The sequence below is a fragment of the Eumetopias jubatus genome, unplaced genomic scaffold (genome assembly GCF_037043125.1).
Source record: "Eumetopias jubatus isolate StellerSeaLion01/CBP00866 unplaced genomic scaffold, mEumJub1_p1.0 scaffold_1, whole genome shotgun sequence".
In the NCBI taxonomy this organism is placed as follows: domain Eukaryota; kingdom Metazoa; phylum Chordata; class Mammalia; order Carnivora; family Otariidae; genus Eumetopias; species Eumetopias jubatus.
The window spans coordinates 160,182,236-160,197,258 of NW_028274807.1; the positions used below are offsets into that span (position 1 = coordinate 160,182,236).

The following is a 15,023-nucleotide window of genomic DNA, read 5'->3' on the forward strand; positions in this document are numbered from 1 at the left end:
AGGTGGCCTCTGCTCCCGAAGCCGGGAGGTGCGAGGCCGGGACCTCCAGGTGGTCGCAGTCGCGGCCCCGCCCCTCCAGGCCTCTGCGGTGCTGATTGGCCGGCTGGGCGCCAGGGGCTAAGCGGAGGGGAGGCCGCCCGCGCGCCCGCCTCGTCTCCGCGGGGGCGCGCCCGCGGCACGCGGCTGGGAGGTGCCGAGGGTGAGTGACAGCCACGCGGGCCAATGGGGCGGGCGCGCGCCGCCGCCGCCGCCCGCGCGGCCCCTGACGCCGGCCGAGGCGCCGCGCCGCTGCGGCTGCGGGCGGCGACGGCTGCACCATGGGCTGGCTGCTTCGGGCCGCCGGGCTGCCGCCGCTGTTGCCCCCGCTGCTGCTGCTGCTGGCTGGGGGTGAGTGCGCGCCGCGCGGGCGGGCGGCAGCGGGGCCGGGACAGGCGGGTGGCAGCGGTGACGGCGGGCCGCGGTGCTGGACAGCTCCTCGGCCGCCAACAAAGGGGCAGGCGCGCGAGGCGCGGGAGCGCGGGGCTCGGCTGGGCTGCTGCGCGGTCCGCGACACGCGCGCTCCCAGGGCCTGGGGGGCGTGGGGCCACCGCGTGTGCCTAGTGTGAGAGCGGCTCCCTGGCGCGGGGGCGTGCGTGTGCCCACACAAACACACATACACACACACGCAGGGGAGGCGCGCTGAGTGTGGCGGCGGGCGCGCCTGCACGCGCTCCCTGGGGGCTCTGCTCAGGGGGCCTTTGGGGAGGGCGGGAGCACTGGCGAGAGGAGGGCGGACCCTGGCTGCCAGCTCCGCGACAGCCACACAGGGATGGGGAGACGGAATTTACAGGTCCCGTGTGGCCACCACAGCGAGCGTGGGCGCGGGTGTCTTGCGGCTCCGAGGGGGAAAGTGCCAAAGAGCCGTACACACAGCTGCTGCGACAATGAGGGGGGTGTGTTTACGCGCGTGTGGTGCTACCGGACAGGAGGGAGGGTGTGTCATTGTGAATGGCTGTCTAGACTGCTTGGGCAACTTTATTAGGAGCTGACAAAAAGAAGAGGTATGACAGCAACCAGGTCTCTGCTTGTGACAGTGACACTGCTGGATAGCCTGCGCAGCTGCCACGCAGGGATGAGTGTGAGAGACACTCTGAGATGTGGTTTCCATTCAGCAGTGCACAAGGGCAGTGTGTGTGGACGATGACAGGTTGGGAGTGGGGGGGCAGGTGTGAAATAGATGTGCCTGTGACAGAGCCTGCTGAACACCTTCCCAGCGGCAGACACGGAATTCAGGTGTGTGCCTGGCAGGTGGGCACAGGGTATGTGGCAGCCTCCCAGATAGGCCACCACCATTGAATGGGGATGGGTAGAAGTGCTGTCTGCAGAGGTGGGTCAAATAAGGACATGACTGAACAGCTTCTCCCTGTGGCCAACACAACAGAGGGGAGAGTATGCCATGAGTACATATTAAGGGGCGATTGCTAATTGGTGTTGGTGGAAAGACACACTGAAATGAGTGTGTGCGCCCATGTGTGTGTATGGTTTACATGTTCACTTATCAGATGGCCTTGAGTGACTCCACTTCTGATGGACACAGAGGAGTATAATGTGTGTGCGTGTGTACGTGGGAGTTGACCTGGGACACTGGCTACTTAGTCACCTCCCGTGAAGTTAACCCCCAAAGATGCAGGCACAGGTGTGCATCTGTGTGAGTGAAGGAGAGGCCTTTGAAGGGTCTCTGCCCGAAGGGGGAGAGTGGTCTTTGCTTGATGGTGGCAGTGAGATGGGCCATTGCCATGGGCCCATAGTGACAGAATCCCAGGGAAAATGACTGGGAGGGGAAAGGGGCCTCATGCTCCTGAGCATGCCCTGGGAAGGGTCAGTTCAACGAGGGTACGTTTTCGCCACCATCAGTCCAGAGATGGGTAAGGACCTAAGTGGTGTGCACAGAAATATGTCCATTGGTATTTGTCTCATGCACTCACACACACCTATGTCTATGTTTGCATAGCTTGAATCCTCGCTGGAAGAGGTGAGATTGAACAAATAAATTATATATTGATTAGTCTGCTATTTCTTTGTGCAACAGCCACACCAGAACTGGCAAGCAAAGTGTGTCAGGACCCATGCCCAGCTGTGGCTAGCCATAGATGACTGTGGGCAGCTTTACTCCTTCTACGTTCCCTCCCACCTCCTCCCTCCCCTACACACTTCGTGATGTACATTATTACCTACCTCTTGGTGACATATGTGTCTGTTAGTATGTCTCTTTCTTATATACCTTTCTGTAGACACTCTTCAAGAACCCTTGGGCATTGCTTCTCGGACACATCCAGACACACACATGAGTGTAAGTGTGTGTGTGGTAGGGTGATTGTTCTAGACGACTTCTGTTGTAGCTGACACTTAAGGGTGTGGGGGCCGTGTGGCAGATGCTGCTGGGCAGCTCCGGTATTGGTGTCTGGCAAGGGCTTAGGGAGAGCTGTACTTCAAAGCTGCTGATGAGGGGAAGGGTAGGGGTGCAGCTGATGGTGGAAATCAGAAAAGGATGTTTGGATCAGGAGCAGATTGCAGGGGAGATAAAACATGCAGATTACTAAGGCCTTGTTTTTTTCACCCCCTGAGATATAAGCCTGCTTTCTTTATCTCTTTTTCTGAGTTGGGGTCAGATTTTCAATTCTTTGAGGCTGGTCCCCAAATTGTTTTCATGTGCCTTCTTTTTCTCTCCCTCTCTCTGTTGGGAGTGACGAAGTATCAGAAAATTATAGGTGCTAGAAAGAAAAAAAGAAAATCAGGGGTGCGTAGGTGGCACAGTTGGTTAAGCGTCTACCTCTTGGTTTCGGCTCAGGTTGTGATTCTGGGTTGTGACATTGAGCCCTGTGTTGGGTTCTGTGCTCAGCATGGAGTCTACTTGAGATTCTCTCCCCTCTCCTGTCTCCCCCCAACTCGCGCATGTGTGTGTGCGCGCGTGTGCACACTATCTCAAACTAAATAAATAAATCTTTAAAAAGAAAAAAGAAAATCAGTCACGGAGAAGGTAATTCTGAAATTTTAAATCAGATGGAGTCTCAATTAAGGCAGATTAATTATCAAGTTCAAAAGCAATTATACACAGAATTCTTAGGGTTCAGCTACTATTTTGGTGGGCAAGTTTGAAAATAAGCAACCTCTCGAAATTACCTAAATAATTACCCATTGCCAAGGTTTTTGAAAATATCAAGGTCTATATAAAGAAAAAATAATCATCACAGGGAAAAAGAACTTCAAGAAAATGGAACTATTTACTGGAGAAGGAATGAAAACCCAGATTCCTTTTTTCACACACAGCTTTTCGGCAAGATTATCAAAATCTCTGTTCATTCATATCGGATGGTTGGGAAAGGAAGAGAAGGAGGGAGGGGGGAGAAGGTGGAAGGAAACGGGGGCTTCTCTGCCTGCCAGGTGGAGGAGAGACGTTCAGAGAATGGAGAAACTCACCTCATTGTGGAAATGGTAGGGCGTGGTCCCAGTGAACTCACCAGACCTCACTCAGTCCTCTGCACAGAGAGCTTCACTGACTACATAGTATTTGATTTCCAGAGGTGGGAAATCAACAGGACTCCTGGTCGGACTTCCCTTGAGAAGGCCGAGGCAGTTTCCTCAAGATCCACGCTACTGTGGAGGCCTAGAAGGGACTGACTTCTCTCCCACCATACCCCAGTTCAGCTCTGAGAGAGGCAGCTCTCAGGTTTTTGAAGAGGCAATGCAAGTTTGAGCCTCCAGCGGCTAAAATCCCAAGAATTCCTAAAGAAAACCAGTTTGCACTTTTCTAAAGAGGCTGACATAATGTCTTCCCAAACATACCCACTAGAGGCTGGTGTCTATTGATAAAGGTTTTCACCCAATGGCCCTTTCAAAGATTGGCTGCTCAGGTGACCTGGAGATCTGTAAAATGTTTATATAATTATTACAAACATTTCTTGTCAGTTGACTTTTTTCTTTGTGAACTGTGTTTTTTCCAGGTAAGTTTATCGCATTTGGCTCCCACAATCTTGGGGGTACCACTTCTACAAAACAGGGCTGTTGTATTTGCTGATATCACATTTAAAACTTACACTACACTTTTCAAACAATGGTCATTTTTGAGGGGAGAAACCAGCTAATTACAGCACTTCTGTTAACTAGCTGTTTGACCTTAGGTCCTGAGCTCTCCCTTATTTCACCTATGAAACAAGACGGTTATTTGTTCATTTATTCAAACACCTCTTGAGTTCCTATCATTTTTCAGAGACTGTCGAGGCACTGGACACTCCAAGTTGACTCAGACACGAGACACAGTGAGTGAGGAAAGGAGGCCGTAGATGGCCTGTTACAGTTTGAGAGGAAAGTAATTGGTTCAGAAGGCTGTGGTACTAGGTGTGGTGCCTAGCCTAGACGGGGAGTGGCCACGGAGTAATTCTCAGAAGCCGGGGCCGGAAGCAGGAGCAGGAGCTGGGCAGGTGGGCGCAGGTAGCCCTAGGCATTACCTCTTTCTGGTTAAAGGCTTTTTGAGGTTTGGAGGCTGTCCCATGTTTCCACCCATCGGTCCTTGTTTTGTTTTGGTTTTTGAAGTCACGTAGAATAACTCTGGTCTTTATCATTCACATAAACCTTTTATTTTAATATATTTGAAGATACTGACCATTGTCTCTCTTGAATGTTCTTTTTTCCTGGCCAAGAATGTCCCAGTTCTCTGTTCTTTATGAAGGATAATAATACTTAGATTTCTGGAAGTCTGCTCACTGGAGCACTGTTCACATAGAGCTTACCTCGTTTGAGACCCCTGCCTCCCTGAGGGCTGTGGAATTTTTGCTTTACAGATGAGGACACTGGGGCCCCCGATGGAAAAGCAGCTTACCCAGAGTGGCTCACTCAGGGAAGGCAGAACGCAAACCTGCTTCCCTGGCCCAAGCTCTCTCTACTAGAATATCCTCCTGTGTTTGATTTCAAGACCTGTTTATCTTCATCCACACCTTTTAACTGTGTTAAGCCCCTTTCACTCGGAAGGCTTTCCTTTTGATCAGATGTTGTGTTCATGGTCCTGTGTTGTCCGACCGTGCATACATGGCATGCTCAGTCTCCACCATACTCTGGGTGCCGAGTTTAGGGCTTACCACGACTTCATAGGGTGGTTGTGAAGAATCAGTTTCAGATAACGCTTGCAGAGCATTTAGCACACAGCACCAATAGTGTTAGCTCTCATTTTTTATTTTAAACATCGTGAAAATTTTCCATAAACTATTCAGGCCAGGGCACAGTGCATAACAGGGGGAGAACAGGACGTAACTCTTTACTGCATCATTGAACATTAGTTTTGGAAAAGAAAATTTGGAGGTCATTTCAACCACCTTCCTTATTTTTTGTGATGAGGAGATAGACCCAGAGGTTTTAAGCAACTTTCCAGAAGACACAGAGCAAGTTAGTAATATTTGTGTGACTAAGCTAGCAATTAAGGTGTGAAACTGGCCAATAGTGCTGTCTTCCTCTTCTTAGTGAATGGAGGTAAGAGAGACAGAAAAAAGATGCCCTTTAATTTATTGGGTTTTGTTCGTTTGTTTTATAAATTAGGAGAGAGGGATCCAACGCTGGCTGAGTCTGACCTGCAATCTCACATAGTCTTTAAAGACTGTTCTGGAGATCGTATTGCTGAAATACAAATCTCATTCTTAATGCAGTTTTGGAAAATGTTCAGCTTAGGACAGAAGCCTGGGGAACAGAGTGCACACAAGGTCCTTCAAAGCAGGGACTTGTTCTTCACTGCATTTGTGCCCTGAGCACCCAGCACAGTTGTAGCGAAGATGGGTGCTGGTGGCCATTTCTGAGTGAACAAATGCCCAGCAGGTGCTGAGTCAGATGAACCTCACTCTCTCCTGCCCACCTCCCTTGGTCTCTCTTTTGCCCCTGCCATGGGGAGGGCTAAACAGCTTGGCCTTTGTGGAGTAAGAACAGCATCTCACAATCCCCTGGCAGCCCCTGGGTGTCAGGAGTGTCTCCCCACAAGTCCCCACCGGCACCCTTGGGTTCTTTGCTTTGGAGACATGTCTTTTTTTTTTTTTAAGATTTTATTTATTTATTTGAGAGAGAGAGACAGAGGTAGTGAGAGAGAGCACGAGTAGGTAGGAGAGGGAGAAGCAGGCTTCTTGCTGAGCAAGGAGCCCGACGTGGGGCTCAATCCCATGACCCTGGGATTATGACCTGGGCCGAAGGCAGACACTTAACCGACGAAGCCACCCAGGTGCCCCTGGAGACGTGTCTTGACCCTGTGGCAGGCTGGCCTTTCCAGCCTCTCCTAACTATCTGGCTTTTATGTCTGTGCAGGAGTGTCCCTGGGCACGTGTGCAGCTGGGTCCGATGAGCCTGGCCCAGAGGGCCTCACCTCCACCTCCTTGCTGGACCTCCTGCCACCCATGGGCCTGGAGCCACTGGACTCAGAGGAGCCCAGTGAGGCCATGGGATTGGGAGCTGGCCTGGGAGCCCCTGGCTCAGGTTTTCCCAGTGAAGAGAGTGAAGAGTCGCGCATTCTGCAGCCACCACAGTACTTCTGGGAAGAGGAGGAGGAGCTGAATGACTCCAGTCTGGACCTGGGACCCACTGCAGGTAGCTCTTCTCACCTAAGAGTAGGTGCTCATTGCAGCAGGGAGTGAGGCTGGCTAGGCAAAATGCCAGAGGACCATTTCCTTGCTCCGATCACATCTCTTGTCTCTTCCTGCCAGCTTTTACCATGCTGCTGCCCGCCTGTACATGAGCCAAGTCTCTGGGACCCCTAGTATCTTACTGGTCCCAGAGGCTCTTTTCTCTTTAAATTCACTTCTGTTTAGGGAACCCACGTTCTGTGCTCATGTAACTCCATATAATGCAACAGCCTGGGAGTGAAACTTTCTCCCCATGTAAACATGCAAAAACTGCTGCTCAGAGCGGTTAAAAGCCTGCCTAAGTTCATACAGACGCTCGTATGCTCAGCCATGATCCAAGCTGAGGCTTCCCAAGGTCTAGGGGTGCTGTTTCCCTGCTGCGCTCTATCGTCCCTGTCGAAGGTTCCTGTGCCCCTCCTGAGGTCTCTCTGACTGCCAATCAAGGCACCTCCCTTCTCTCGGTCACGCCCCAGAGCTGGTTCGTGGGTTTCCAGAGCATGGCTGATGGACCTGTGGAGGCCAGCCACCTGAGGCCTGGGGCCACGCTGGAATGCATGCAGTTAGGGGCTGGATGCAGACGTGGCGGAGCACGCTCGCCATGCTCCTGGCTTCAGCAACTGTGCACGTTCTTGGCCAGCAGGAGCCTGTTTGTAAATGCTGGACCGCCACATGGTGTGTATGCTCGCCCGTGCACACAGTGGCAGGCTGTTACAGAATGTAGTTCAAATTTTTCTCTTTAGGGTATATAATATTTTGGATTTATGTCCTCTAATTATGAAAATAATCCCTGGAAATTGTAGAAAATACGAAAAATGCAAAGAAGGAAGCAAAAGTCACCCATAATCTCACAACTAAAAGAGAATTACTATTAATAGTTTGGGATACATCCTTGTAGTCACTTATGTGCCAAATTGGAATCATAATGTTTTCACTTAAATATTTTTTTAAGATTTTATTTATTTGACAGAGAGAGACACAGCGAGTGAGGGAACAAAGCAGGGGGAGTGGGAGAGGGAGAAGCAGGCGTCCCTCTGAGCAGGGAGCCCAACGTGGGGCTCGATCCCAGGACCCCGGGATCATGACCTGAGCCGAAGGCAGACGCTTAATGACTGAGCCACCCAGGCACCCCTCACTTAAAATATTTAATAAATGTATTTCCACATCGTTAAATATTCTTTTTAAACCTGATTTTTGATAGCTACATAGTATTTCATCATGTGGCTCATCATATGTATAAAACCAGCTCCCGGGCGCCTGGGTGGCTTAGTTGTTAGGTGTCTGCCTTCAGCTTGGGTCATGATCCCGGGGTCCTCGGATCGAGTCCCACATCAGGTTCCCTGCTTGGCAGGAGGCCTGCTCCCTCTCCCACTCCCCCTGCTTGCGTTCCTGCTCTCTCTGTCTCTCTCTGTGTCAAATAAATAAATAAAATCTTAAAAACCCAGCTCCCTATTGTTGTTGAATATTTAGGTTGTTTCCAGTTTTAATGTTGCTAAAACTATCATTATGTATTTTTGCACTTCTCTGTTTCCTCATGATAATTTCTAGAATAAAATTGCTAGGTGTAAAGACGTATCAATCGGCATCCCACCCGGAAAAAGAAGACACAACCAAACTAAGATAGTCCAGGGAGGTTTTACTTATAGAACAAGGAACTTAGAAAGGCATGGGCAGGTGATAGGCCAACCACAGAGGAGTCCAGGGCCTGTGGTAGTGGAGCACTCAGTGCCCCTACACCCAAAGGGACTGAGGGAGGGATGGATGAAAGGAACCAGGAGGCACAGAGAGTGGTGGAAAGCAAGTGATCCTGGCAAGAGCAGTGACCCAGCAGGGGAGAAACCAGGGGAGGAAATATCTGATCCCCTTCCCTCCCATCTTCCAGGATCCCTGTCTCTCTCTCTTCCCCTGCCTCTGTTGAGTCTGGTCGGGAAGCAGGGACATGGCCTGTTGTGGTGACTCTTGGGGTCCATCTCCCAGGGCAGAGGACAGGGTAGAGAAGGGTAGAGAGAGGATCTGGAGGGGATGGAGCACGTCTGCCACAAAGGATAGGAATCTTTCCATAGGCTTTTGTTAAATATTTCCAAATCAGCCTCTAGAAAGGTCTTTCCAGTTTGCATAGCCACTGGAGGTGGGATGAATGCCAGGTTGTTGGACCCTTCACCCCACTGCATTTTGTCATTTAGAAATCTTGGTCAACTTGATAAGTAAATTAAAATGGCATTTGATTCCTAGTGAATGTTAGCATATATGTGTGTGTGTGTATATATACATATTCTGACCACTTACAGTCCTTTCCAGTTTGAGGTATAGTATAATGAAGAGCAGGCTCTGGCGTCAGGCAGATTCCAAGGTTTCAGCACCGACAATTAACAGCTATGTGATTTTTGGCAAGGAGCAACCTGAGCCTCAGATTTCCCATCTAGGAAATAGTATCATAGAGTTGTGAGGTTTAAATGCAGTAATTCATTTAATGCACTTAGCACAGCACTTGGTACAACATAAGTACTCTGTATTACCTATTATTACTTTTCCATTTTTTTCTATTGAGGCTTTAATTTTTTCTTACCACTGTACCAATCCTCATATAAAAAGGATACATTCTCTGATATATATAGAAAACATTTTTCCAGTTTATCAATTACTTTTTTTATTTTACCAATTTTTGACATAACATTAATTTTTTACAGACTTGGACAGTCTTTCTTTTGAAATGTATGAAATGTTTTTATGTGTTATTCTTTGCTTTATGTTTAGAAAATCCTTTCCCTCCCTGAGATATATGCGTCTTTATTTCCTTTATTTTTTTCATCTTAAATTTTTGCATCTAACCCTTTATTCTAGCAGTAATTTACTTTGGTTTGTGGTATAAGATAGGGATTTAGTTCATTTCCCCCATAAAGCTAGCCTGTTACTGCAGCAGCACAGATACATAGATAAATCTATCCCCTCGTCATGGAAAAGAAGCACTCGACAATTAGATGTACTTGGGTCTTTTTCTGGGCTTTTCTTCTTGTGTAGACTCTTGAGATTCTAGTCTGGGACAAACAGTCGTTCCGAGGGCCTCGGCCAAGAAAGCCATGACGCTGAGGCTAGGACCTTCCTCAGGATCACAGTGGGATGGCCCTGAGGCTTTAGTGAACTCAAATTTTCTCTGCCTCTCCCTTCCCTTTGCGTCCTTTTCCTCTCACTTCATCTCTCTTCTCCCATTAGCCTCTCTGGGTCTCTTAATGGTGAAAAGAGCTGCCATGCATTGAATATGTGTTCTGGGCACTTTGCATCCATTCCTCTCCTTGTGCCAGCTCTACGGTGTGGTCTGTCTCCTCATCTCTACTAGACGCCCTGAACGACTGTGAGATGGGGACTCAGGTGCCCTGCATGAAGAATGGGCAAGAGCCCCGGAGGAGGGGGTGGAAGGAGGGCTGCTTTTGCCAGGCTCCCTCGTCACTCACCTTCCCGCTGGGCCCTTGCCTTTCCTCGGGTCGGTCTCTTCTCTGTACACCCCCAAGGCAATTTGTGAAAACACAGTACCCACAGGATGAAAGCAAAACGTCTTAGTACTGCAGAAAATGCTCTTGATGTTCTGGCCCAGCCTTCCCCTTGGCCTCATCTCCTTCCCTTCTCCTGCTTGCATCGGTTCGTTAGCCTATTATCATCCCCGCTTGGCAGATGTGGGACTGATGCACAGGGAAGCTAAGTGCTTTAACAAGGTCACACTTGGTATGTGACAGAGCTGGATTGAGAATCAGTGTCTTCTCAGGCCTATTCCCTGAGCCTGTGGTGCCCTTCCTCCTGTCCTGTCTGCCTGGAGCACTCTTCTCAATCCCAAATGCCTGGCAGCCTTGTCGTCATCATCCTGCAACACCCAGCTCAGAAGACACAGTTTCTGAGAGGCCTTTTCATCTCTCCCAAGTGGGCAGGACTGCACATGGTTGTGCGGGTGTTGCCCTGTCCAAGGGCACCTTGCCAAGCAGGGGAGCTCGGGCTGAAGTGCATCCTGCACACTACTCACCGGGTCAGGGGCTGGATGGAAGGAGTGCCTTTTTCTAAGTCATCTGCCCGGAGGGGCATCTCTGTGAGCTAGCAGTGGCCCTGACGTGAAGCTAGTTGTTCCTGCTTCTGCACCCTCACAGTACCTTGATAATATGGTGTGAGGCCATAACAGAGGCAGAAAGTGTTCCAGGTGTGAGGCTCATTTGTACGGGGAGGTAGCCCAGAGAGGACAGTGTCCTGTGCCTCTGCCCTCTGCTGCTCCTCACCCTAAAAGTCCGAGGCTTCCATCTAGGGTTCTCTGGAAGGAAGGAGGGCATTGCCTCTTGGGGTTTGCTCCTCAGGTTGGAGGAGACTCAAGGAACCTTCAAAGGGTCTGCCTGGAGGAGGAGTCTGTCCAGAGGTCAGAGTGACCATGCTAAGTGCCGTCCTAACACACCCCTTGGGGACATGGATATATCTGTTCCCAGGAGCAATGACTGTTGAAAGCCATGCTGTGGATGGGCCTAATCTGAGACCCATTACCTTCCCAGTAATTATGATATTGACCCATATATGAACACCTGGCATGTGCCAGGTGCCATATTAGGTGTTTCAATATATTATCTCATTTAATCTCAACAGAAACAAGTATATATTGTTACTCCCATTTGACCAGTGAACAAACTGAGGCTCCAGGAGTTTGCATAACAGTCTAGCTACTAAGTGTAAGAATCAGGAATCAAACCTGAGTTCTCAGACTCCATAACCTTGGCTCTTTCGATTAGGTTGCCTCTCAGCTCAACGATTTTACTAAGGACTAGCAGTAATGTCTTATATCTTATGTAGTAAATATCACCATCTTTTTCCATAGAATTTTCTCTTTGATAAGCTCATTTGAACTTCACAACCACTCTGTAGGGTCCACAGGCAGGAGTTGTCACTGCTTCACAGATGCTGAAACCCAGGCGCAGAGAGGGTAAGGGTTTTGCCCAAGGCTGCACAGCTTGCTTACGGGTGGAGCTGAGTCTGGAGTCAGTGGCTCCTGAGCGCCTGGGCCTGGCAGCCTGCTGTGGGAGCACAGAGATGGTATGTGTTAGAGAGGAAACCATGTGTCACGAGTACTTTGCTATACGTCTCATTGTGTTTGTTGGACCTAGAAGAGCCAGAGCTGGAGCCTTCCTTCTCCTACAGTGACAATCCTGAGGTCCCACAGCAAAAATAATCACTGGTCTTTCTGCTTGGCTGGTGACGAGCGGTGTGACCTTGAGCAGGTTCTTTGTCCAATCTTGGCTTCAGTCTCTCCTCTGTAAGTGAGGAATGATAGATCGAAGCCTTCTCCAGCTTTAAAATATTATGGTTTTCTTTTTTTTTTTTTTAAAGATTTTATTTATTTATTTGACAGAGAGAGCGAAAGAGCACAGCAGAAGGAGAGGAAGAAGCAGACCCCTTTCCGAGCAGGGAGCCTGATGCGGGACTTGATCCCAGGACCCTGGGATCATGACCTGAGCCGAAGGCAGATGCTTAACCATCTGAGCCACCCAGGCGCCCAAAATATTATGGTTTTCTGACATTTCAGGTGAAAAGAGTGGTCTCAGCCAAATAGGGAGAAAGAAATGGAATGTAGATTGCCCCTCCACCAGCTAGCATCAAGCCAACTTAAGACCTGATCGAGTAATTCAGGCAAGATTGTTAATGATTAAGAACAGTTTCCCGGGTTACCCACTCACCCCAAGGCTGTCTCTCCTGTCACCCTCCACCCTTCCATTCTCCAATATCCTTAATAAAATTCTCTGCATGCAATTTTAATTTTCCTAGTGAACAAACTAATTAGTGTTCTACAAGAAAAGCGATAACTCTTTGGGGTTGGCAAGTTCTAGAAACGCAACTCAAACAGGCTCACAGGCCTGTGTGAAAAAGGGGGTGTTGATTGGCTAGTAACTGCAGAACCCAGGCAGGTGGGATCCAGGTGTTGAAATGGGACATCAGCATCTGCCTTGCTCCGTCATGCCTCGCCTTCCCCAGCTGGCTTCTTTCTCAGGCACGTTGTCCCTGGGTGGTGGCTCAGAGAGCCCCCAGTCACTCCAGTGTCATCTCCTTTCACTCAGCAGCCCCAACAGAGAGAGAACTCTGCTTCCCCAGCACTTTTGGGAAAGTCTCAGGATGGAGGCTCGTTTGTTTGCCCTGGGTCATGAACCCATCTACGACCCAATCCTGAGGCCAGAGGGACTGGGTTCTCTTGTCCAGACTGGCTCTCAAGCACCCCTGGAAGCCAGGGGGTAGTGCCCCACAGTCCTGGACCAACAGGAGGGGAGTACATGCCAAGTGATGGTTGGGCATAAAGGAACATTCATGAGTGCTTATATTATTATATAAATCATATTCACATCATTTTTTTTAACCTCACAGCAGCCCAATGAAATCCATAAAAGCAGGTATCATTAGGATCACTGTTTTATAACTAAGGAAACCGGCTCAGAGAGGTTTAAATGTGGCACTAAATCACACAGGTAATGAGTGGCAGAGTGAAATCTCAAATTTGAGATTTCTACTTTAAGATCTGCTACCCCTCCATGTGAAATCATTCATTAGACCCCTTAAATTACTATTGCCTGTGATGAATTTTGTAGAAAGCAGATTATCAAAGCCAGTCTGCTGGGACCTGAAAATGGTTCCTATGCATTGATACCGTAACTGCTGTTGAATGATTTGACCTTCTGGGTCACTGCACACACATCAGGCATGTTTGCTAAGAAGGCCAGCTGACAGAAGCACTTGCACCTAGATTCCAAAAAGAAAAAGATCTCTGTACTTTTGTTTTACACTAGTAATAAGTATCATTATGTGAAAATTTGAAAATGCAGAAAAGAAGAAAGTAAAAACCACTCCTAATCCCGTCAGCCAGAATTGGCGAATGTTAACATTTTGGCGTATATCTTTCTGGAAATTTTTCCCATATGGGAAATACGTAAAAGATGCTTTTATAAAAAATGGAATTACAGTGCACAGGTCCTGCTCTTTCACGCACCAGCATCTCTCCAAGTGAGCTAACGGAGCTGTCTGCCCACAGTTTTAAGGCGGGAGTAGTCTCCCAAGCCTGGCCCAGCTACCACCCCTTCAGTCAGTGGCCTGCTGCCTGAGCGCTGGATGGCCTCCAGTCTTTTGTTCTGTGAGCTGTGCCATGATGGGAATCCTTGAAACCCGAGTCATTATGAGCATCTTCATTGTTTCCTTACGGTGCATTTCTAGGAGTGAAATGACAGCTTCAGAATGTTTGTTCTTAAAGCTTTTCATTCATGTTAACCCCCCACCCCCAGTGGGGCCTGATTTCCATTCCTGTCAGTAGCAGATTGAGTACCTGTTTCCTGCACTTATCCAATACTCGGTATTATCTTTAAATAAATACGTATATTGTTAAGTTGGCAGCCCCAAAACTGTATCATCTTGTTTAATTTACATTTCTTTGATGACTACTGAGGTTGACCATTAAAAAGTCATTTTTAATTATACTGAAAGCTTCTCCCCTTGCACCGCTGTTTTATGCAAGTCTGTTGTGAATTTCGTGAGTGTTTTATATTAACACTTGGTTGAATAGCTGGCTTGAGTGTTGCACTCGGGGCAATTTTCAGTGATTTGACATTAAGCAAAAGGGACATTTAAAGTGATCTTCCAAGGCCACTGGCTTGGTGCCTGTCTTAATTTCACGTCTTAAACAGGGGAGTCAGTTCATTAATATTTCAGCGGCTGCCAAGGGTCATCCATGAGATTATGGCTACCCTGGAAGGCAGAAACGAAGTCCAGTGTGACCTTGATAAGCTGGGGAAAGAGACTTACAAAACTGATGAAACATAGGAGAGAGGAGATGCAACACGATCTATTTAGGGGACAAAAGCCAGCCCCCAGAGTGAGAGTAAAAGAAAAAGAAAAAGCCTGGAGAATCCAAGTTGTCCAGAGGTCTGGAGCTTCATCAGAGTGGCCCCCTGCTGCCTCCAAGCCGCCAGATCATGTCCAGCGGGGAGAGTGCAGTGTGAGTGCTGTGTTAAATTCAGACCATGCTGCCTGAGTCAAAAAGCCTTACTTTCCAGCTTGCATCAGCTAGCTTCTAGCTCGTGAATCTTGTTCGCTTTTCAGCAATTCACTCAGCAAAAATTTATTGTGTACCTGCCGATTTTGTAACCACTCTTAAAACTGTGGTGAATCCAGAGTTTCCACAAGAGATGAAGAATGACAGGGGGAGGGGGTTGAGAATGAGGGATAATCCCAGTTGTTGAGCCCCAGGCAAAGGAGGCTAAATTGGAGCAACTGAGAAAATATGTAGGTTTTTATCCCCAGGAAGATGCTTCCCAGAAGTTCCTCACTTAAGCAGATAAAACAGAAATGGGTTTAAGTTGTAGAGGAACCACGGCAGTTGGGTTAAGGAATTTGGGGAGA

The 15,023-nt window shown here is 48.7% G+C and overlaps 1 protein-coding gene across 1 annotated transcript in view; it reads left to right on the forward strand.

Moving 5' to 3' along the window:
• The first annotated feature begins 317 nt into the window (after positions 1–317).
• PODXL2 (podocalyxin like 2) overlaps positions 318–15,023 on the forward strand; it is a 35,094-nt gene continuing 20,388 nt past the window's right edge. The window contains exons 1-2 of the mRNA XM_028101832.2: positions 318–387; positions 6,316–6,594. Of these exons, the coding sequence (XP_027957633.1) occupies positions 318–387; positions 6,316–6,594 (349 nt within the window). The remainder of the gene's footprint in view (positions 388–6,315; positions 6,595–15,023) is intronic.